The sequence below is a fragment of the Vicugna pacos genome, chromosome 7 (genome assembly GCF_048564905.1).
Source record: "Vicugna pacos chromosome 7, VicPac4, whole genome shotgun sequence".
Taxonomy (NCBI): domain Eukaryota; kingdom Metazoa; phylum Chordata; class Mammalia; order Artiodactyla; family Camelidae; genus Vicugna; species Vicugna pacos.
Window position 1 is genome coordinate 69,969,187 of NC_132993.1, and position 22,619 is coordinate 69,991,805.

Here is a 22,619-nt window from a genome sequence, read left to right on the forward strand (position 1 = left end):
GTTAATCTGTTCATATTTTCTATTTCTTCCTGGTTTGGTCTTGGATTGTACCTTCCTAAGAGTCCATTTCTCCTAGGTTATCCATTTTATTGGTGTATATTTGCTCATAGTACACTTTGATGATCGTTTTTATTTCTGTGGTATTTTTTTTTGCAACTTCTCCTTTTTCATGTCTGAGTTTATTGATTTGAGCTATGTCTCTTTTTTTCTTGATAAGTCTGGCTAAAGATTTATCAATTTTGTTTATGTTTCAAGGAACCATCTCTTAGTTTCATTAATCTTTTCTGGTTTTTTAGTCTCTATTTCATTAATTCCTGCTCTAATCTTTATGATTCCTGCCTTCTACTAACTTTAGGTTTTGTTTGTTCTTTCTCTGATTGCTTTAGGTGTAAGTTTAGGTTGTCTATTTGAGATTTTTCTTGTTTTCCTGGGTAAGCTTTTATTGCTATAAATTTACCTCTTAGAACTTTTTCCCATGGGTTTTGGATTGATGTATTTTTGTTTTGATTTGTCTCTAGGTATTTTTTTTATTTTTTCTTTGATTTCTTCAGTGATCCATTGGTTGTTTAGTAGCATATTATTTAGTCTCCACATGTTTGTGCTTTTTGTCTTTTTTTCCTTGTAATTGATATTTAATCTCATAGCATTGTGGTCAGAAAAGATGCTTGATGTGATTTCAGTTTTCTTAAATTTACTGAGCTTTACTTTGTTGCCCAGCATGTGATCTTTCCTGAAGAATGTTCCATGTGCACTTGAAAAGATTGTGTATTCTGCTGCTTTCCAATGGAATGCTCTATAAATATCAAATAAGTCCATCTGTTCTAATTTGTCATTTAAGGCCTGTGTTTCCTTATTGATTCTCTGTCTGAATGATGTGTTCATTGACATAAGTGAGGTGTTAAACTTCCCTACTATTATTATATTACTGTCAGTTTCTCCCTGTATGTCTGTTAACACTTGCCTTATATATTGAGGTGCTCCTATTTTGGTAGCGCATATATTTACAATTGTTTTGCCTTCTTCTTGTATTGATCCCTTGATCATTATGTAGTGTCCTTCTTTGTGTCTCATAATAGTCTTTATTTTAAAGTCTATTTTGTCCAAGTATTGCTGCCTGGCTTCCTTTTGATTTTTCATTTGAGTGGAATAACTTCTTCCATTCCCTCCTTTTCAGTCTGTATGTTTTCATATCTGAAACGAGTCTCCTTTAGGCATCAAATATTATACAGGTCTTGTTTTTGTATCCATTCAGCCAGTGTGTGTCTTTTGGTTGGAGCAGCTCCTTCTGTTCTGCTTTCTTGGCTGCCAGCCACCCATCATAATTCTCTTGAAGAGACACTAGCACTTGTTTTTTCCTAAATACTTGCTAGGTAATATATTGCTGATAACCAGAGTTTACTTTGTTCCTAAGTATATAGCAAGTAGTATATTACTAATAACTACTTGTTATCACCAAAAAGTTCAACAACTTTGGGGTTCTTATACTTTTGTTAAAAAAGAATTAAAATTTCAGTTACAGCTTCTTAAATTAATTTCCCATGAGATAATCAGCAAACCTTTGTGGTTAAAATAAATTCATAGTTATTCTCTATCTCAGTACAAAATATTAAAGATAGTCTTCAAAGTACAAATGTCTCATTAGTATATAACATGTACCACACCTGTAAAATCCTGAGGTACTCTGTCCACTAGTGGCTTACTTGTAACAGATGGAATGAATGAATTTCACATACACTGCTCTCTGTAACTGTATCCTTTTTTAAAAAATAATTCCAATCAAAAAGAGTCTCGCTCCTCAGGATTTAATATACATTTTTTCATTAAAAAAAACTATATATGTACACCTTTTTCAAGAAGTCACTCAATATTGAGCCACTTGATGGCTCATGGTACTAATCCTTTGAGTATTTTATTACTGAGGCAGCAATTATGAATCTTACAAACTAAGCATATTAGGAATATCTGCACTTTGATTTTATTATTACCTAACCTTTTGCTTCTTGCTTTGTTCTAAAGACTTCCCCCAAACCCTCCACATTTATTTCTTTCTTCCTTCCAACAATGTTTGCTGATAAAGAAATGCAGTTTGATTTGTCACTATATTATTTTCTACCTATTACTTTAGCCATATTTACATGGCAGAAAAATCAAGTTTCCTCAAATGTTATGTGACTTTTTTGTCTTTTACTATTGAATAAGAAAACTTAGCAGAAAATTTTAAGAGATATTTCAATTTATTGAAAATTTGTAAAGTATTGGAATATTTATTTGCAAAAAATTACAGAAGCTTATGGTAATGTCACAGTGTCACTTGCTATAAATATCCTAGTTACGATATATGTTTAGGCAAAATTTGTTATTAGCAGTAACATATGTAAATATAGATGTCAAATACTTATCCTGGTAAATTCAAATAATTTTGGCTAGCTTTGTGTCAGATCTGATTTAAGCTTGGTCATCATTGTTTTTTCCTTGTAATGTTGCTGATAAAGAGCACTTAATAATATGAAACATGTCAGCGTCTTTATGAATGTGTTTGTGTGTCTTATATTACTGTTATCTTTAACACATGATTTTTTGCAAGATATTTTGTCTACTACTTACCTATTATAGGAACGTTGGTTTGGTTGAAACTAGGTAATAGAAGTCACACCTGAATGATAAGCTTCATTATAAAGGTGAGCAAATGAAGTTAATGCCTTGCTCTGAATTCTGACAGCATAACTCCCAGTTTTCTCCCAGGATTCTTTGTAGGACATCTGACCAGTTAACATAGGCAGTAAAAGAATCCTGGTGTCAGTCTGTTCATTAAATACTGGTAAAATGTAATTTCTCTTTGGGGGTTTGAAAATTCAGTAAAAAGCATAATATTTATTTCTTGCAGTCCATTAGATCATTTTACATACCTGCCCAGGTTTCTGCACCCTGTGACTGAGACTTCTGTCTAAATAGCTAGCTTGGCTTTCTCAGCCCTGTGGACTGTAGTTCCAGTATAACTTTCAAGCAACCTAGTTTTCCCCACGAGTGAGAAGTCAAAAACCAGCCGGATACGCTTTTGCGTAATTCCTGAAAGTAGCTTGTGCTCTCTCCCTCCAGAACCTCCCTTCCTCTCTGTGCACTGGTGCTGCACCCTTCCGTCAGCCCTATCAGAGGACTCCCATCCAGATCTCTTCTCCCTAGTGGCAGTCACTTCTGCTTCTGGACCCCCTAGATTGATTAAAGTTAGTTTTTGTGTGAAATTAAAATAATACTCTTAATTTAGTTCCTCTTATATTCTGGGCATCGTTTTAAGTCCTCTGTGATTTAATTCACACAACTCTTGAAGGGGTAAATATTATATATGTTTTAGAGAGGAAGAAACTAAATTTGTTGTGCCCAAGATCACATGGCTTAGCAAGGCTAAGGTCATAGTCCAGTTCTGACTGTGAAGGCTGGGCTCCTGCACACTACACGTAGTACTTCTCCCGCGACACTTTTGGCACCCTGCCTTGCCAGTATTATAATTCTCTATCTCCCCTAGCAGCTCCCACTGAAATTCCAAACACTTGGTGTAATTTTTCACTTTGTTTATATGTTTGTTATTTTATTTATTTATTCACTTGTCATTTGTGTCATTCATACTGTTACACGTATTGTTTATGTTTCTTTATTGCCACAGTGTTTTGTCTGTCCATTCATTCCTGTCTTCCAAATGCGTTTGTCAAATGGAATTAAAATTTATCCTGAAATATAATAATCTGAAAGATACATTCTTCGTTACTTTTTTTGGTTTAATATTTTTAAATTGCATGTTGCTCCCGAATTCTTTTTACTTACATATTTAAATAGAGTACTGCTTGTCTGTGTTTGATATATTACATTGAAATATTATAGCTCTCTTGATAAAAAACAAAATTAGGAACTCCTTTAGCATAAACTTTCTTTTAGCATAACTTTTATTTTTGGTTAAAATGTCCCAGGGGTTAGTATTCAATTTATATATAGCCATTGTATAGGCAGCATAATTACATAGATGGAAAATGGTGAGATTTTCTGCAGTGGAAAGGATTCCTATGTGTGTGGGACTATCCTTTTTTCTCTTCATGACCAGTGAATTTGTGGACCTAATCTTGTTTAGAGTGTTTGAAACACTCAGATCAGCAATCTGTTTTGACCCAAACATTGTATAAATGATTAAAGATTATCATTTATTGTTTTACTTTGGCCTATTAAAGTAAGTGACTTGGGAAACATTAAGCAAAAACTTATCACGTTCTTTCTTTGTACAGTCTTGTATTTAATCAAGAATTCAGTTCATAGGTCCAATGACATTTTAAAAACCTTCCATTTACCTTCAACATGGAAAGGGCAGAATTTAGTTTGGTAGTAAAGTGTCTTGGTATGTTCTCCACCATTAGAGAGGCCTCAGGATGTGACACCATGGGAAGGGGTTCAGGTGGGTCTCAGTTCATCACTGCCTCTCTCTGATCTATCTCCAGCTCGATAAGTGGCACTGGAATATTGGAAGGAAAAGATTTCTGTACTGTTTTTGCTTAATAAGTGAAAAAAATATGAATCTGAGTATCTGAAATTTTTGAATATTTGTTTCATATACACAGACTATAAAGGCTTGAGTACCATAATTCTATACATGGGGAAGAGTGTAATACATACAAAAAGTGAAAGTCAGTGTAAGAAGAGCCTAATACTAAATGTGCTTAGAACAACAGGGAAAATGTGTTCCTCAGGGAACTGAAAAATAACATGGCTGTTTTAAAAGAAAAGTATGTTTAGATGATGACTTGTCCCACTCACTGCCTTCATCTAAGATGACAAAATTCTCATGCAGAGGGTCTCTACCTGAAATTTTATTCTTATGTAATAATTTCAGAGGTCATTCCAGATTCTGTTTATATCACAGGTCAAAAATGAAGTGGATAATTAATTCTAACTCCTGTCTATTCAAGTGATGAAAATAATGCATAAATAAGAAAAGTCAGTGGTATTTAAACACATGTATATACATGTGTTATATATGTAATATCTGCATGTAATTTAGAAAGAACCATTTGAATCTATTCATTTTATTAAATCTTAATGTTACTGAAAGCTTAATGTTCGTCTCAAAAATAAGCATACAACCACACATTTTTGAAGCAACTGAGAGAAAACTCCCAATCTTTTAGTCCTAGGGAGTTAGAAATTTGAAAGAAGCCTCCCTCACATGAATCCTTTGATCTTATTCCTCTAGAATTACAGCACTTCAGATGTGCATTTGAAGTTTGAATAATCAGAGAAAACCAGACTCAATTCACACACTGTTTTACATTCTTCTCAGTTCTAGCTACTCTTTCTTGGTTGATCAGATTATTCCTTTGTTAAGAAATACTCATAAAGCAAGGGTTTGTGGTGTTAAATCTATAATAGACTAGTTAACCTGCATGAATACAAATTGCATTAGAACTTTCACCCAAGCATCTCACAAAGGAGAGCAGCTAGCTACAGAAAGGAAAAATGGATAGACAGACAAGCACCCCGGTATACTGATCTCCATGTAGGAAGAACTCTTTTTCTTTTTTTTTTTCTTTTTAAACAGCAGCAGGGTAAAAGAGGAATGCCTAGGTACCTTAAATTAAAGGGGCAGAGGGACTGGTTGGTGTATGACCCGATAGTTTAACAAGTAATAAAGAATCAGAAGGTCACGCACCTCTGTCAGGGGAGTTTACACCTGATTAGTATGAGAAGAACTGACATCATGAATTTTTCTAGCATATCATGGTACAGTAAGTGCGTGACCAGTTATTCCTTCTGAACAGTTTAGCCAAATGCCCTTTGGTCACCTAACTTGATTTCCTTATTAACCACTCCAGACATGTTATCTTAGACCCACATACCTATAGCACAAAATCTTTGCAGACTGTCACCACCTTAGAATATGGAGAGGAGGTCACTTAGAGTGAAAAATTATCACAGCATCACCATAGGTAGATGATGGTGGAATCTATAGAGGAGTGTGGAGGAAAGAGACCGGGAAGAAAGAGGCAGGAGGGAGAAGTGGGCAGAACGTAGCACTGAGGAAAGAAGGAAAGCCCAAGCATGTGGAGAAAGGCACCCAAGGGGATTATAGGGTAGAGATTTTGGTATTTATGTGTCTGAGTCTTCTGTCTAATGTATCTTAATTTCCTTTGTTACATTATGTATGTCTGATCCTAATCCTCTTTTTGTAAAATGTCAGTGGAACCTTCAGAATCTGCAGGATAGTGTTATAATTTATCTTTTATTATCCTCAGTGAATTGTTATATATAATGATTATATAGATTATATATATAATCACCCTATGTTGATGGTGTTTACTGTGATTTAGCAAAGGGTGGGAAGGCCGACAAGGGAAGACATAAAAAGCGTACTTGACTCAAAAAAAAGTGCTCCGGTATGGTGTGGGATTTGAGGAGATGGAAGTATGGTGACCATCCAGAAAGATTTTATTAGAACAGTGTTTCACCTGTGGTTAGCTCTTCAGTGTGTGGCTCTTTGGGGAAATGAACCAGTTAGTTGGGTGCTTGTCAGCCCAACTACTATAGTCACAGAGGTAATCCTTTCCTGGAAAGACATCTGAAACGGTCCAGGGAAGTTGATTCTTAGTAAACCAAAGAGCAGGCATTGCTTTTTGCATTGAAGTTGCCAAGAGTGTATCAGACTATCTTTTCGAATTGCCATGTTCAGCAAAAGCATTTTACCCTATAATTTGCACAAGATGCATCTTTAGCCATACATAATAAAGACAGATATTGAGATGAAAATGAATGTAAAATGAGTACCAAACCAACAACTTGTATATTTGAGAACTCTGTAGCTCAAAGAAGGAGGGGAGGTGGGAGAGGACTGGGGGATGGGGAAGAGGAAAAGAAAACGAAGGAAAGAAGAAAGGAGAGAAGGAACGAAGGCAGGGAGGAGGAAACAAAGAGGTTTTTGCATGGCTTTGGTTTGTTGTCCAACCTGGTATCTGTTTGCCTGGGCTATAGATAAGTGGGAGGAACCCATGCCCATGTACCCCCTGAAAACATCGAGATGGTTAGTTCAAGATACCAACTTAGTGGAATCCAGGTGGCCTTGTAGGCAGGACCAGACAGAGAATGTCCTCCTGCAACTCCCTTGTCAGATCTCCATTCCACAGGGCTGTGGGGTTATTTTGATGCTCTCAGAACATGGAAACTAATTGGATCAGTTGGGTTTCATTTTGCTCATAGGTATTTTTAAATTGGATTTATGCAAAAAGTCTTGTTTAATATTTTCATTTAAGACCTCTCTAATTCTTGACTCAAACTGCTGGCATGGCTTCATCACAGCCTAAGGAAAAGCAGTTATTTGAGACTGTGATTTGTCTATTAAGTATCCCAGCTCCCTGGAAAGCCCATGTTCCCATTCACAAGTTAGTTATTGTGTTGGTTGAAGATAGCTGCCTTTGAAATAGTGTGAAGGTAAAATTTTATGTATTTTCACATCTAAAGACATTTATAAGTGATATTTATTAAATACCTTTGAGATGGGATGCTGAAGGTAAATGGGACTTAACAACTCTACAGAAATAGTGTCTGGGTATTTCTCTTTGGCTAAAGCATTGAGTCTAACCAATTATTGCCTAGCTTTGAATTTCAAATTTTAATGATTTCTAAACATTCATTTCAAGTGATACAGAATAATAATATTAACAACTATACCAAGTAAAATATAGTGTTTTACATCTTTCAAAATGTCTTTAAAAGGCAATACTTTGTTTGAATCTCTCTCAAAAAGTTTTTTTTACGATAGGTGAGATGAATATCATGATGGCTATGTTACCTGCTTATTTCTGCTGAGTAAATTTTTCAACATCTCATACAACTTGTAGGCAAAGTACAAAGCCCATCCTCTGATTCTTTCTTTGCCTGTCCTCATAATGCAGAAGTATTCATTATGTTAATGGATGCTTACTGAAATTTTTCTTTGACCATTTGAACTCTTTCCCACAGTAAAGGTGCTGAGAAAGATTATTGTGTTTTGAAGGAAAATGGTATTGAAATGTAAAAGGTTACAACACTAATGAAATAAAATCATTTGTCATTGAGAATTGGCATTTAATTAAACTTAAATAAAAACTAACCTTAATCAGTATGTATCAACTATTTTTATTTTTTGTGCCCATTCATATATATATATATATTTTTTTTTTAATGTTATATAGTTGAAAAAAATCCGTAGTTATTGCTCAGTTCTTAATAGTTATTTGGGAGTGATGGAGAGGCCATGTTACTAGTTTAACCATGTTAAGTTTTCCTGTATCTTTTCCTCCCTGCTAGGAAAAGGAAGATGACAAATCAGATGCTTCAGGTTCTCAGCAGCCGAAAAGCCCACAAGGTCTGAGTGACACAGGTTATTCTTCTGATGGAATATCAAGTTCACTTGGTGAAATTCCAAGTCTTATTCCAAGTGATGAAAAGGATTTGCTCAAGGGGCTCAAAAAGGACTCCTTTTCACAAGAAAGCAGCCCTTCCAGCCCCTCAGATTTGGCTAAGTTGGAAAGTACAGTCCTATCCATTTTGGAAGCTCAGGCAAGTACACTTGTTGAAGAAAAGTCAGAAAAGAGAACCCAACCCCTTGAGGTTTCTCCTGAGCAGCCTAAGGACCAACAGAAAACTCCGACTTTAGCTGAAACATTGGAATCTACAGTTTCAGAGGAAGAGCTGAAAGAAAGTCAAGAAGAAAAAGACATTTTTAAAAAAGAGAGCCAGCAAGACATTCCTTCCAGAAAAGACCACGAGGAGAAGTCTGAATTTGTTGATGAGTTGGCTCCAAGAAGGCAGCCTTATGATTCAATTGAAGACAGTAGCGAAAGTGAAAACTCACCTGTTCCACAAAGAAAACGGAGAACCAGTGTTGGCTCATCAAGCAGTGATGAATATAAACAAGAAGATAGTCAAGGATCAGGTGAAGAGGAGGACTTTATTCGAAAGCAGATCCTAGAAATGAGTGCGGATGAAGATGCTTCAGGTTCCGAAGATGATGAGTTCATTAGGAACCAGCTCAAAGAGATTAGTGGTAGTATGGAGAGCCAGAAGAAGGAAGAAACAAAAGGGAAGGGGAAAGTAACAGCAGGGAAACACAGGCGATTGACTCGAAAAAGTAGTGCGAGCTTTGATGAAGATGCCGGCAGACGCCATTCATGGCACGATGAAGACGATGAGACATTTGATGAAAGTCCTGAACTTAAATACAGAGAAACTAAAAGTCAGGAGAGTGAAGAGCTTGTAACAGCTGGAGGAGGGGGGCTACGTCGATTCAAAACCATTGAACTCAACAGTACATTAGCAGATAAATATTCTGCAGAGTCATCGCAGAAAAAAACGACTTTGTATTTTGACGAAGAGCCAGAGTTAGAAATGGAAAGCCTGACAGACTCTCCAGAAGATCGGTCAAGGGGTGAAGGATCTTCTAGTCTTCATGCTTCCAGCTTCACTCCTGGCACCTCCCCAACATCAGTCTCGTCACTTGATGAGGACAGTGACAGTAGCCCAAGTCACAAAAAAGGAGAGAGCAAACAGCAACGCAAAGCTCGACACAGATCCCATGGCCCTCTTTTACCTACAATCGAAGATTCTTCCGAGGAAGAAGAATTGAGAGAGGAAGAAGAATTATTGAAGGAGCAAGAAAAGCAGCGGGAATTAGAACAGCAGCAAAGAAAGAGCTCCAGTAAGAAATCCAAGAAAGACAAAGATGAACTCCGAGCTCAGAGAAGGCGGGAAAGACCAAAGACACCACCCAGTAATCTCTCCCCCATTGAAGATGCATCTCCAACAGAAGAGTTGCGTCAGGCTGCAGAAATGGAGGAACTCCATCGATCCTCGTGTTCTGAATATTCACCAAGCATAGAGTCAGACCCAGAGGGTTTTGAAATAAGCCCAGAAAAAATAATAGAAGTACAAAAAGTTTATAAATTGCCCACAGCTGTGTCTTTATACTCACCGACAGATGAGCAATCTATTAGGCAGATAGAAGTTGGCCAAAAGGCGTTAAAAAGTGCTGAGGAGATGTATGAAGAAATGATGCATAAAACCCAGAAATATAAAGCTTTTCCAGCTGCAAATGAACAAGATGAAATGTTTGAAAAAGAGCCTTTGTATGGTGGGATGTTAATAGAGGATTATATTTATGAATCTTTAGTAGAGGACACATATAATGGTTCAGTAGCTGGCAGTCTGCTACCGAGGCAAGAAGAAGAAAATGGATTTATGCAGCAGAGAGGGAGAGAGCAAAAAATAAGACTTCCAGAACAGATTTATGAAGATCCTATGCAGAAAATTACAGACCTCCAGAAAGAGTTTTATGAGTTAGAAAGCTTACATGCAGTTTTGCCTCAAGAAGACATTGTTTCGAGCTCTTATATCATCCCGGAAAGCCATGAAATTGTGGATCTGGGTAGCATGGTAACTTCTACCAGTGAAGAAAAAAAATTATTAGATGCTGATGCTGCCTATGAAGAACTCATGAAAAGGCAGCAGATGCAGTTAACACCTGGATCCAGTCCAACCCAGCCCCTCATCAGGGATGATATGACAGAGTCCACTTTGGACTTTGATAGGGTGCCTGACGCATCTTTGACATCAAGTGTTCTCTCAGGAGCATCTCTCACAGATTCGACCAGCAGTGCAACACTCTCCATCCCAGATGTTAAAATAACCCAACATTTTTCAGCAGAAGAAATTGAGGATGAATATGTCACTGATTATACAAGAGAAATTCAAGAGATAATTGCTCATGAGTCACTGATTTTGACCTACTCTGAGCCTTCAGAAAGTGCTACATCTGTCCCACCCTCTGACACACCTTCTCTCACGTCATCGGTTTCTTCAGTTTGTACCACAGATAGCTCGTCACCCATTACTACCCTGGATAGCATAACCACAGTTTATCCTGAGCCGGTGGACATTGTAACCAAATTTGCAGATTCTGAGGAAATTTCTTCATCAACGTATTTCCCAGGCAGCGTTATAGACTATCCGGAAGATATAAGTATACCTTTAGATCGGACTGCCATACCAGATGGTAGAGCTAGTGCTGATCATGTTGTGATTTCCTTACCTGATGTGGAACCTCCTCCCATGGAATCTGTAGGAATGAAACCTGAGGAGCTAATTGTTTCCACTGACTTATCTACATCTGGGAAAGAGCCAGTGAAGAAAGCCAAGAAGGAAATGGGGAATGGGATTATTCTAGAAGTTTTAGATGCTTACAGAGATAAAAGGAAGGAGTCTGAGGCTGAACTATCAAAAATTAGCTTATCTGAAACTCGGTTTGATCAAACACCTTCTTCTGCAATAGCCCTTCCAATGAAGGAGAAGGTTTCAACTATATGCTTTGTATCTGAAGAGCTTTTTGGTCAAGCAAAACCTGCATCTCAATTACCATCTGGCACTCCTCCTGTTTCCTCTCTTCCAACTAAAGCTCGTCCATTCCTTCGAAGTTCTTCTCTGGACACATCAGCTCCGCCTCCTCCCCCTCCTCCTCCCCCTCCTCCTCCCCCTCCCCCTCCACCCCCTCCTCCTCCCCCACCTCTTCCTCCACCAACCTCACCTAAACCAACTATTCATCCTAAAAAAAAGGTAGCGGTTACAGCTCCAGTGGCTGTAACTACTACCAGGGCACCTCTGGTCGATTCTGTTACTACAGCAGAGACCACAGCTGTTTCAAGAAGTAATGGGTTACCTTCCACAAGAATATGCACCACTGCTCCTCCTCCTGTTCCCCCTAAGCCATCTTCGATTCCAACTGGACTTGTATTTACACACAGACCTGAGCCAAGCAAACCTCCAGTTGCCCCTAAGCCAGCAGTTCCTCAACCTCTGGCAACTACACAGAAACCAACAGATGCACACCCCAAACCAGCAGGTCTGCCTTTAACTTCAACTATGACATTAAATCTAGTCACTTCAGCAGATTATAAATTGCCTTCCCCTACCTCCCCAGTTTCCCCTCACTCTAACAAATCCTCGCCAAGATTTTCCAAATCCCTCATGGAAACTTATGTGGTTATCACATTGCCATCTGAACCTGGGACTCCAACAGATTCTTCGATTAGTCAAGTAATTACCAGTTGGCCCTTGGGATCACCCCCCAAAGATTTGGTTTCTGTTGAACCAATATTTTCTGTAGTTCCTCCTGCAACAGCTGCAGAAATATCAAGTCCTTCACAACAGAGTCTGTACATCTCAGGAGCTTTGGAGACACTTTCTGCTATCCCTGTCACATTACCATCTTCATTTCAAGCAGCCCCAGCCTTAGTTACACAGTTTCTCCCAGCTGAAGTTTCCAAGGCTGAGGTTTTGGCAGCCAGAAGTGCAGTCCCTGGTGTTGGTCTCAGCAGTGTCTCTGTATCAGTTCCTCCAGAGCCTCTTGCTCTAGATAGCCTACATTCAGAGAAACGTCCACCTCAAGAAAATGCAAAGTTGCAACTTGTTAGCGATGCCATTGATTTGCGTACAGTACCCAAAGTAGAGGCTAAAACGCCTGAAAAATGTATGGATCTTTCTGCTTCTGCGATGGATGTGAAAAGGCAGACCACAGCAAGTGAAATTTATGGGAGACAGATCAGTGCTGTCCAACCCTCTATTATCAATCTCAGTGCAACTTCGTCAGTAGGGACGCCAATATCCCTGGTCACCGAGGCAGTGACTGCTGTCACGAGCGCAGCTAGTCCAAGTTACACCACAGCCACAGAAAGCCTAGTGGGCGTAGGACATGCAACAACAGCACCGCTCCAGCTCACTACGTCAAAGCATGCTGAGCCCCCATGCAGGGTACCAAGGGGCCAGGCCTTTGCTTCAGGTAGGGAGGAAGCACCAATGAACTTATCATTAAGTACTTCAGCGCACGCAGTGACGTCAGCTGTGACAAAACCTGTTACTGCGCCTCCTGTTGGGGTCACAAATGGATGGACTGATAGCACCGCATCCCAGGGGATCCCTGATGGGGAAGTTGTGGATCTCAGTACAACAAAGTCTCATAGAACTGTTGTGACCATGGATGAAGCTACTTCACACGTGGTGACCAAAATAATAGAAGATGATGAAAAACCTGTTGATCTGACAGCAGGAAGAAGAGCTGTGTGCTGTGATGTGGTTTATAAGTTACCTTTTGGAAGGAGCTGCACGGCCCAGCAGCCTGCAACTACACTCCCCGAGGATCGGTTTGGTTATAGGGATGATCATTATCAGTATGACCGATCAGGGCCATATGGTTATAGAGGGATTGGGGGAATGAAGCCTTCCATGTCTGACACTAATTTAGCGGAGGCTGGACATTTTTTTTATAAAAGTAAGAATGCATTTGATTATTCTGGAGGAACTGATGCAGCAGTAGATCTAACTTCAGGGAGAATGACTGCAGGTCAGTATGATGTAGCAGCAGACCTTTCCTTGAAGTATCATTATGGTGTTCCTCATCTCATTTCAAGATGAAAATGTGGTCCCTTTTCCAGTTTTGTTACATTTGCTCTTTCTTTGGATGTTTTGGCAACATATTTTGGAGTACATGTGCGCTTTTGTTTCTCCGTTTTTTAATTTGTTCTACCAGAGTCGCCTGCATGTGCCTGCATGTTCAACGTTGCTTTTGTTCCGCATCTAAGTAGGTTAACCTGTGGATTTGCATGCGTTCCCATTCGTTATGTTCCTCAAGATTGAGAGGGCTTTCAAAACCAAAAAGCATCATTCGTTCTGGGAACCGGACTATAACTCTACCCTGTATTTCAGGTGAGGTAATGGATTATTCAAGCAAGACCACAGGCCCATATCCAGAAACACGACAAGTCATTTCAGGAGTCGGGATTAGTACCCCACAATATTCCACAGCAAGGATGACTCCACCTCCAGGATCCCAGTATGGTGTGGGGAGTGTCTTGAGGTCATCTAACGGTGTTGTCTATTCTTCAGTAGCGACTCCGATTCCCTCCACATTTGCTATCACCACACAACCAGGCTCCATTTTCAGCACCACAGTCAAGGACTTGTCTGGCGTGCACACAACTGAGGCGGTGACTTCATTCTCCGCCCTGCACCAGAGCCAGCCGCTGCCTAGATCATATTTCCTAACGACAGGTGCATCTGAAACAGACATTGCGGTAACCGGTATTGATATCAGTGCCAGTCTGCAAACTATCACTATGGAAACTCTTACTGCTGAGACAATGGACTCAGTTCCCACTTTAACCACAGCATCTGAAGTCTTTTCTGGAGTGGTGGCAGAGGAAAGTGCACTCCTAATTGTCCCTGAAGAAGATAAACAACAGCAGCAGCTGGACTTGGAGCGTGAGCTCCTGGAACTGGAGAAAATTAAGCAACAGCGTTTTGCTGAGGAATTGGAGTGGGAACGGCAGGAAATTCAAAGGTTCCGAGAGCAGGAAAAGATCATGGTTCAGAAGAAACTGGAAGAGCTGCAATCAATGAAGCAGCACCTCCTCTATCAGCAGGAAGAAGAGCGGCAAGCCCAGTTCATGATGAGGCAGGAGACGCTGGCTCAGCAACAACTGCAGCTGGAACAGATCCAGCAGCTGCAGCAACAACTTCACCAGCAGCTAGAGGAGCAGAAGATTCGCCAGATCTACCAGTACAACTATGACCCTTCTGGGACAGCTTCTCCACAAACCACTGCAGAGCAGGCCATTTTGGAAGGTCAGTATGCTGCGCCAGAAGGTGGTCAGTTTTGGGCAGCTGAAGATACAACCACCACAGCCTCAGCCGTGGTGGCGATTGAAATACCACAGAGCCAAGGATGGTACACAGTTCAGTCTGATGGCGTGACTCAGTACATTGCCCCACCTGGAATCCTGAGTAGTGTTTCAGAAATCCCCCTGACAGACGTTGTTGTGAAAGATGAGAAACCACCCAAAAAGAGAAGTTCTGGATCTAAAGTCCGTGGACAGTACGATGAGATGGGGGACAGTCTGGCAGATGATCCCCGCTGCTTTAAAAAGATAGTGGACAGTGGTGTACAAACTGACGATGAAGATGCCACGGATCGGAGTTATGTGAGCAGGAGGCGGAGAACTAAAAAGAGCGTGGATACAAGCGTACAGACTGACGACGAAGATCAGGATGAATGGGATGTGCCTACAAGATCAAGGAGAAAACCTCGTGTAGGGAGATACGGGAACGGCACCGCAGAGGCTGACAAGACCAAACCCCTTTCCAAAGTCTCCAGTATAGCAGTGCAGACAGTAGCAGAGATATCTGTGCAAACTGAACCAGTCGGAACCATAAGAACACCTTCAATACGGGCACGCATGGATGCCAAGGTAGAAATAATTAAACACATTTCTGCACCTGAAAAGACTTACAAAGGGGGCAGTGTAGGCTGTCAAACAGAAGCAGATTCAGACACACAGAGCCCTCAGTATCTGAGCGCCACATCTCCACCCAGAGACAAGAAGCGCCCAACACCTTTAGAGATCGGTTATTCATCTCACCTCCGGGCAGAGTCCACATTACAGCTGGCTCCTTCCCCGCCCAAATCTCCAAAGGTCCTTTATTCACCCATCTCACCACTTTCACCAGGGAAAGCCTTAGAATCAGCCTTTGTACCTTATGAGAAACCCCTCCCTGATGATGTAAGTCCACAGAAAGTACTGCATCCAGATATGGCTAAAGTTCCCCCGGCAAGTCCTAAGACCGCCAAGATGATGCAGCGGTCCATGTCTGACCCCAAGCCTCTGAGTCCAACTGCAGACGAAAGTTCCAGGGCTCCTTTTCAGTATACCGAGGGCTACACGGTAAGAGTGCTTCTTTTCAGTTAGAAGATAATGGATGAGTTGATGTTAATTGTGTGTTTGCAGACTTTAGAAGGCAGGCACCTTAGAAACCTAATTCTAAATTTCAGTGAAGACAATGTCATTAGAAATTTAGGGAAAAATAGAAAATTACACATCTATGTAAAAATACCAAAAAAAAAAAATTCCCATATGACGTGAGACAAAATGAGAAAGAAAATGATTTAATGAGACTGAAAGTTTTGTTCTAATCGTGAAATCTCCCAAGTGTCAGGTGTAGGCTGATTTCAGTGAATATAATTAATGTTCATATTCAAGTATGATGGAATAAGCACTGATCATGAATCGATAAGGCAAAAGAAGATCATCAATTTCAACACCTAGATACTGGAATTCTTTAGTGGGGGGGTCCTTGGAGATCATTTAATCAATCTAGTCTTTCTCCAGCCAGAACGTTTTTATAGAAGAGCTTAGAACATTTGCTACTCAAAAGAGAGATTTTGTAAGGCAGAAAGTGTAACATAATCTTCATAGTTCATCCATGCTTATTTTGTTTCTGGCAACTTTCTTAATCTAACCTCAGGAAAGCCTTAGTCCTAGTGCTTACAGAAGAAAAACTAATTTTTATGTTTCTTTGAATAATAAGGGTTTAATTATTTAATATGCATCAAAGGGAAAAGAACGTATACAGATATGTTGGACTGAGAATAAGAAATGTTGATAATTGACCATAAAAGCAGGTATATCCTACCTAAGAAAATCTAATACAGCTCTTTAGAAGGTTATTGACAAATATGATAGTTCTATTTAAAACAAGATTTGTGTTCGAATTATGAGTTCCCCTAGTGCACTGGTTTCTGAACTCTAGATCTTCAAACCCCAAAGCTTCTTAATAGGTTTTTCTGAGACCTTGCTATATTGCCAGCGACCCATATATGTTAAACATTGGCTGTGGGCTGAAAAATATGCCATTATATGTAACTGTAAGTCTATTGTTAGTATACAGGCATATTAATAATCATATTAGTAGATTAAAAATTCTTTTCCAAGTTTTCCAGTTTCATGGGGGCATTTTGTTATTATATACTTTCTCAAACAGTGTATCCTAAAAGTAAAACTGTCTTCATGTGGATACAGTAGTTGTAAATGTTAAGCCAAGGAACTGCTGGTACCTTGGGAGTTCATTCAATTTAGAGAGAATTTTTTATGTGTAGCTTTGTTTCTGGAATTACATATATTACAAGAAGTATTTTTAACTCGGTTATGATATATGTGTATTTATTTTTACAACTGTGGCCTATAAGTTCACCTAAAGAGTTACTTGGAAAACTTTGACAGTCTGTTTTTAAATAGTATTTTAAAGTTATATTCAAGGCTTTGGTCATTAGAATAGGTTCTTCCAGTTGTTATATTGATCATTTACTTAACATCTGGCCCTGTACCCTTAATTTAAATGAACTCAGTTTAAAAAGAGATTCGGCGTGTCAATACTTTTTCCTCACAGTATTCACTTGGGATTTAGAAGTACAAAATAAAAGATACAGTGGGTTGTATGGGTTGTGTTATTGATTGTATGAGTAGTATTGGCTATCTAATCCTAAAAGAAGTTGAATAGAATTACCGAATAATACTGTGCGCCTGAAAAATCCTATGTGTATTGAGCCTTGGAGCACAATTCAGTAGTTCCTTTTCCTAACTGGGCACACTCAGTGCGTGCTTTAATATGGAATAATTGTATACAAACTCAACAATACTGTTTTATTGCATGTACAAGGTAGACCATTTTATATTCAGGCACTGTTTTTAGCATTTTAGGTACACTTATTCTACAATGTCAATCTTATAATTTATTTCTTGGGAAATTCTGAGCATTCTTTGAGTCTGTTTTAAACTAAAACCTATTTCTTAATTATAAGCATGAATTTCTAAGTATTAGTTGTACTGACAAGAATAATCTTCTAAGTGATATTCACAGTGATATGAGTTTAACTTACGTTTAGCTGAGGAAGGTCCATATTGTTAATTTTCTCAAACCAATAACGTTGAAAAAATTACACCATTCAACAGGCATTGAGACCACATAGTAACAATTATAATGCAGAGTGAAAGATAAGTTTTATACTATATCAGATTCTGTGGTAAGGTCTCTTCCTGGAAGTGCCGGAAAGTGTTTCAAAGAGGAGGTTCTAAAACAGGAAGGTGAGATCTCTGCTGGACGACCATGAAGAGAAAAAGAGGTCATTCTAAGTAGAGGGAAAAGAAGAGGTCAAGATTCAGAGTGGTGAACAGACATAAAGCAAAGAGGAAAAGAAAGAGGTTTACGGTAGATGAAACTGGAAAGTAAGAAACAAGGTCCCAGCAGTTGTGATTTGGCAATTCGAGTTTGGATTTATTTCCCTTGGCTATGGGGAGCCTAGACCAAGCCACCGTCATTTTTTATTTACAGTGTGCCCTACTCACTGGACCCCCTCCACTCTTGCCTTCCTTACAGACTCTAAACTGCACCTCAGGTGATTTTCTAAAAGCTACATCAGTTTATGTTACCCACTCCACAACTTAAACTCTCCAGTAGATTCTCATCAAACATCAGAATGTATTAGAAATGTCTTAAGAAGGACCCGTCTGATCTAGTCTCTGCCTGTCTCACAACCTCATAGGTCCTCACATTTACCCCTCTTTCTCGCTCTGCCTCAGCCACTGACTGCCATTCTTTGAATGTGCCAACCTCATCCCTACCCAGCACCCCTGTTGGGAGCTCTCTGTCTCCCCAGATCTTTGCCTGACTGGCTCCTGTGTGAAGTTTCTACGTAAATTTTACTTCCACAGAGAAACTCTCTTTACCTCATTCTCTAAGTAAGTCTATCACCATGAATCCCTGCACCCTCTAAATGTGTATATATTACTTATTAATATATTGTATGTTAAATGAAATATCATCTTCCTTCTGCAGTAGAACATAGCCTCTACCAGCACAGGAATTTTGCTTCGTTTGCTGCTGCAGTCCTAAGAGCCTAGAATGGCACCTGGCATGAAGCAGGCCTTCAATGTTTATTGAATAAATGTATTAAAGGAAGGATTATAAGCATAGAAACAGTGAGGTAAGACATGTATTAAAAGACCCTGACTGCTTACCTTTTCATTGCCGCAGTCTGCACCCATCCTAGCAAGTCCTGTTGATAATCTAAACGATACCTCCTTTGTTTGAAGTGTCAGTTCCACTTGGTTCATTTTTATATCGCTACCTGGGACTCTGAACACAAGTTAAATAGTATGTAGCTATTAGACAGTCCAGTTACCTGACAGATGGAGAACAGAGCCCAGAGCAGCCTAGCACCTTTATCATGGGTCTTAAATAAACTGAGAACCCGGCCAGAGTGAGAATGTTGAACTTGGCCCTTTACAGTTCTTACTTTTTATTAGTCTCTTCTGAGGCTTATTGAGCATCTCTGATTTTTTTTGCTAATTCAGTACCGTGCTTCTTGTCTGTCTATCTTGTCGTTTCCTCTGCTTTTCGAAAGTTCTAGTTTAAATCCCTGTCACTTAGGTTTACTCATTTTTTTAATTTATTCTTGCTTGCATCCCCTGATGATCTCATTCATCCATTGCTCTTTTCCAGACACCGTGGTAAGCTCTAAACACACAGGATGAGCCAGAGAGACAGAGTTCACACTTGACCCCCGACCCCTGGTTCCACTTTGTTCTCCTTGCCAATGTGTTGCATTCATTTGCTGGGGATCTAATAACAAAGTACCACAAACTAGGCAGCTTAAACACCAGAGATGGATTGTCACAGTTCTAGAGGCTAGAAATCCAAAATCAAGGTGTGAGCCGGGTTTGTTCTTTCTGAGAGCGTTCCAGGCCTCTCTCCTTGGTTCTGCCAGCCTCCAGCGTTCCTTGGTTTATAGATGCTGGTCTCCCTGTGTCTGTTCACTTTGTCTTCCCTCTGTGTGTCGCTGTCTCTGTGTCCAAATTTCCCCTCTTTAAATAGACACCAGTCCTATTCATTAGGTCCAACACTAAAGACCTGTTTTAACTAAATTACCTCTATAAAATCCTGTGTCTAAGTAGTTTTACTTTCTGAGATCAGGACTCCAGCGAAACTTTTTGTTTGTTTGTTTGGTGGGGGAAGCAAAAACACAATTCAGCCCATAATACACATCAAAGCACTATATTGTCCATTTTGTTCCCAGGCAAATGTGGACTGTTGTTTGGTTGGTTTATTTGTTTGGTTTTGGTCCTCATTCTGTACTCAGTTATTTTTTTCTTAGTAATTCTCTTTACTTTAAAGTAACAAGCTTTTTGGAGAGTTTTCATTATTATAAAACTCTTCCATATGGGTAAAGTCTCTCCTCCTGGAGTTTCCAAACATTTGTCTTAAGTCTGCAATTTGGAACATCAGAGATTTAAATGTATTCCATTCCCACTCCATGGGAATTCAACTATGTGGCATGAGATCCTTTAACTCTGATCGAGTTTTCCCATCATAGAACTATGGTTACGTCTTTTGACACAGAAATTCCAAAGGAGGAGCCTATAATTGTCTGGTTAGTGTTTCCCTGGCACTTTAAGTTCGTGCTTACCCCTAAGATATTTTATACACTCACTTCATTAAATTAGCACTGATTAATCTAAAATAATGTAGTGGGCATAACTGGAGCAGAGGTTTATCTGAGATCATTTTATGGAGGTATGTAATATTCCCCTGTGTCTTTTCCAGACCCTATCACTCAGGTATCAAAGTCACAGCCCCAAAGCCAAATTCTATTTTTGACAACTTTATATAACCAAACTCTTTTATCTTGCAGCCTATTTCCTTTTACAGATATAAATTTTTAACTATGAGTAAAGATGGAAAAAATTACCGCCTTTTTTCTTGAGCCCTTCAGTTTGCTCTCCAGGAAAATTCCCAAGAGATACAGCTAAAATGAATTTAAAATTTATTCCTTCCCATGGGTTTAAGCTTCCTACTTAGAAACCGCTTGACAATAATGTATTTTCATTGTGATTTAGAAAAATCATAGGAAGAAATAAGCTTTCTAATGAAAGTAGTATGTACACAATGATGTTTTTCTGACTTTCATCAGTGGAGTTCTTCAGTTAAAATGTCTTATGGAAGCCAAAGAATTAAAAATGGATGGACACTGGTGTGGAATGATCAAATCATCTGTAATGATTGAATGAAAGTAACAAACCTTCCCATCACTAAGTCTGGCAATTGTAGATATCCAGTAATACTGATTCCCTTTCCCCAGGGGAACTTTGACAATTTCTGTATTTCCTCAGCAGAAATTTGCTGACTATCATTAAAGAGCTTTACTTTACGGATTTGTAGGAAAAATTCTCAGATCTTCTAGTTACTGTTTGCCTTCTGTAATTTGTGGAGTATGTAATGGTGCTTCTCTAGAAATTTCAGATTCCTGTTCTCTGTAACCATTTTATTCTTTTGGGTCATGAGGCTGTCCTTGACTGACCAGTTTAAAACAACCCACCTTCCTAATACTCTGTCTTTATGCCTTTCTTGATTTTTCTCCATCTATCAGAAATACTGTCTGTTCCTTTATAATTTCATTTCTGGTCTCTCTTTCCCCACCAGAATTTATAGGTGAGGATTTTTGTTTATTATGTTCACTGCTATATCCCCAGCTCTCAGAATGATGCCTAATTCACAATAAATTCTCTATAACAGTAAATTTGATGAATTAGTGAGTGAACAGACCTCTTTATCCATCATACTGCTTTTAGTCTAGGGGGAGTCACCAATTCCTCACTGCCACCTGAAACAAAAAATCAAGACAAAGCAAAACAAATAAAATCTTATCAATTCTCCCAATGCACTTCTTGTGTAGTCCCGTGTAACAGTTCTTCCTTCTGTTCTCTCTTGTGTGTTTTTCTTCCACTAGCTGAATGGATGACAGTACACTTTGTCCAGTTTATTTCAATGTCGTATGTTTGTGTATCTGTGCATTATCTCTAACATCACATCTATTACATTTTTATAAACCAGAGCACCAAAATGTGTTCCTCATGCCCCTTCTCTTTCCTTTACACAGTGAGACTATTTACATAATGACCCCAGATGATCAGTAACTTCAAGAAGGAAGGCTAATATCTCACATTCTCTACAAAATCAGGGGAGAGAGTGACATCCGTTGGGGGAAATCACAGTCTTAATTCAGAGAATTTGTTAGGAGCTAGATTTGTCGTCCCAAGATTTATCTGTCTTAAAAAAACATTTTAATGATTTTTCTATTAAAAAAAGACATACATTTCAGAAATAGCATATTTTGTCAGTAATGATACATGCCACTTTTTGTACTAAAATAAGCTACATTTTAAGTATTATCATCTCTATCTGGCCTTAAAAAGACATAAGCTGCTAATTGTTAAAGCTGTCGTGTCCTACATTTAGACTTGCTGAACAATTTTCAAGCTTTTTTAGTAATAGACAAACTCCTTATTAAAATATTTTTGTTCTAGAGTTTAAGCCAGGATTCTATTGCAAAGCAGATGGTATTCATGAGCTGATTTTTTACAAGAATATGTTTTGCTTCACTGATTGCTGTTTTGATAGCTGTTTTTAAGATTTTTGGAACCCTTTAATGTCTATTTCTGAGAGTAATTTCCATAACCTAAATTGAGAAATTTTATTTCTGTCAGAAATACAGATTTAAGAAACAATGGCTACGATGGCCAAGTGAGATTTGAAGAATAATATTTATTAGGGTTGTTTTTCATTACTCTCTTTGGAAAACAACATAAGAAACCAGTCTATTAAAACTGACTTTGAGGAAATCGTTTGTTTTATAATGGTAGTATTTATGTATATGAGAAAAAAGTATTCAAATA

At 38.9% G+C, this 22,619-nt stretch overlaps 1 protein-coding gene across 2 annotated transcripts in view; it reads left to right on the top strand.

Annotated features, from left to right (window-relative positions):
- PCLO (piccolo presynaptic cytomatrix protein) overlaps positions 1 to 22,619 on the top strand; it is a 304,808-nt gene that overhangs the window by 160,447 nt on the left and 121,742 nt on the right. For both annotated transcript variants that reach the window (XM_072965118.1, XM_072965119.1), the window contains exons 5-6: positions 8,317 to 13,399; positions 13,762 to 15,776. In XM_072965118.1, the coding sequence (XP_072821219.1) occupies positions 8,317 to 13,399; positions 13,762 to 15,776 (7,098 nt within the window). The remainder of the gene's footprint in view (positions 1 to 8,316; positions 13,400 to 13,761; positions 15,777 to 22,619) is intronic.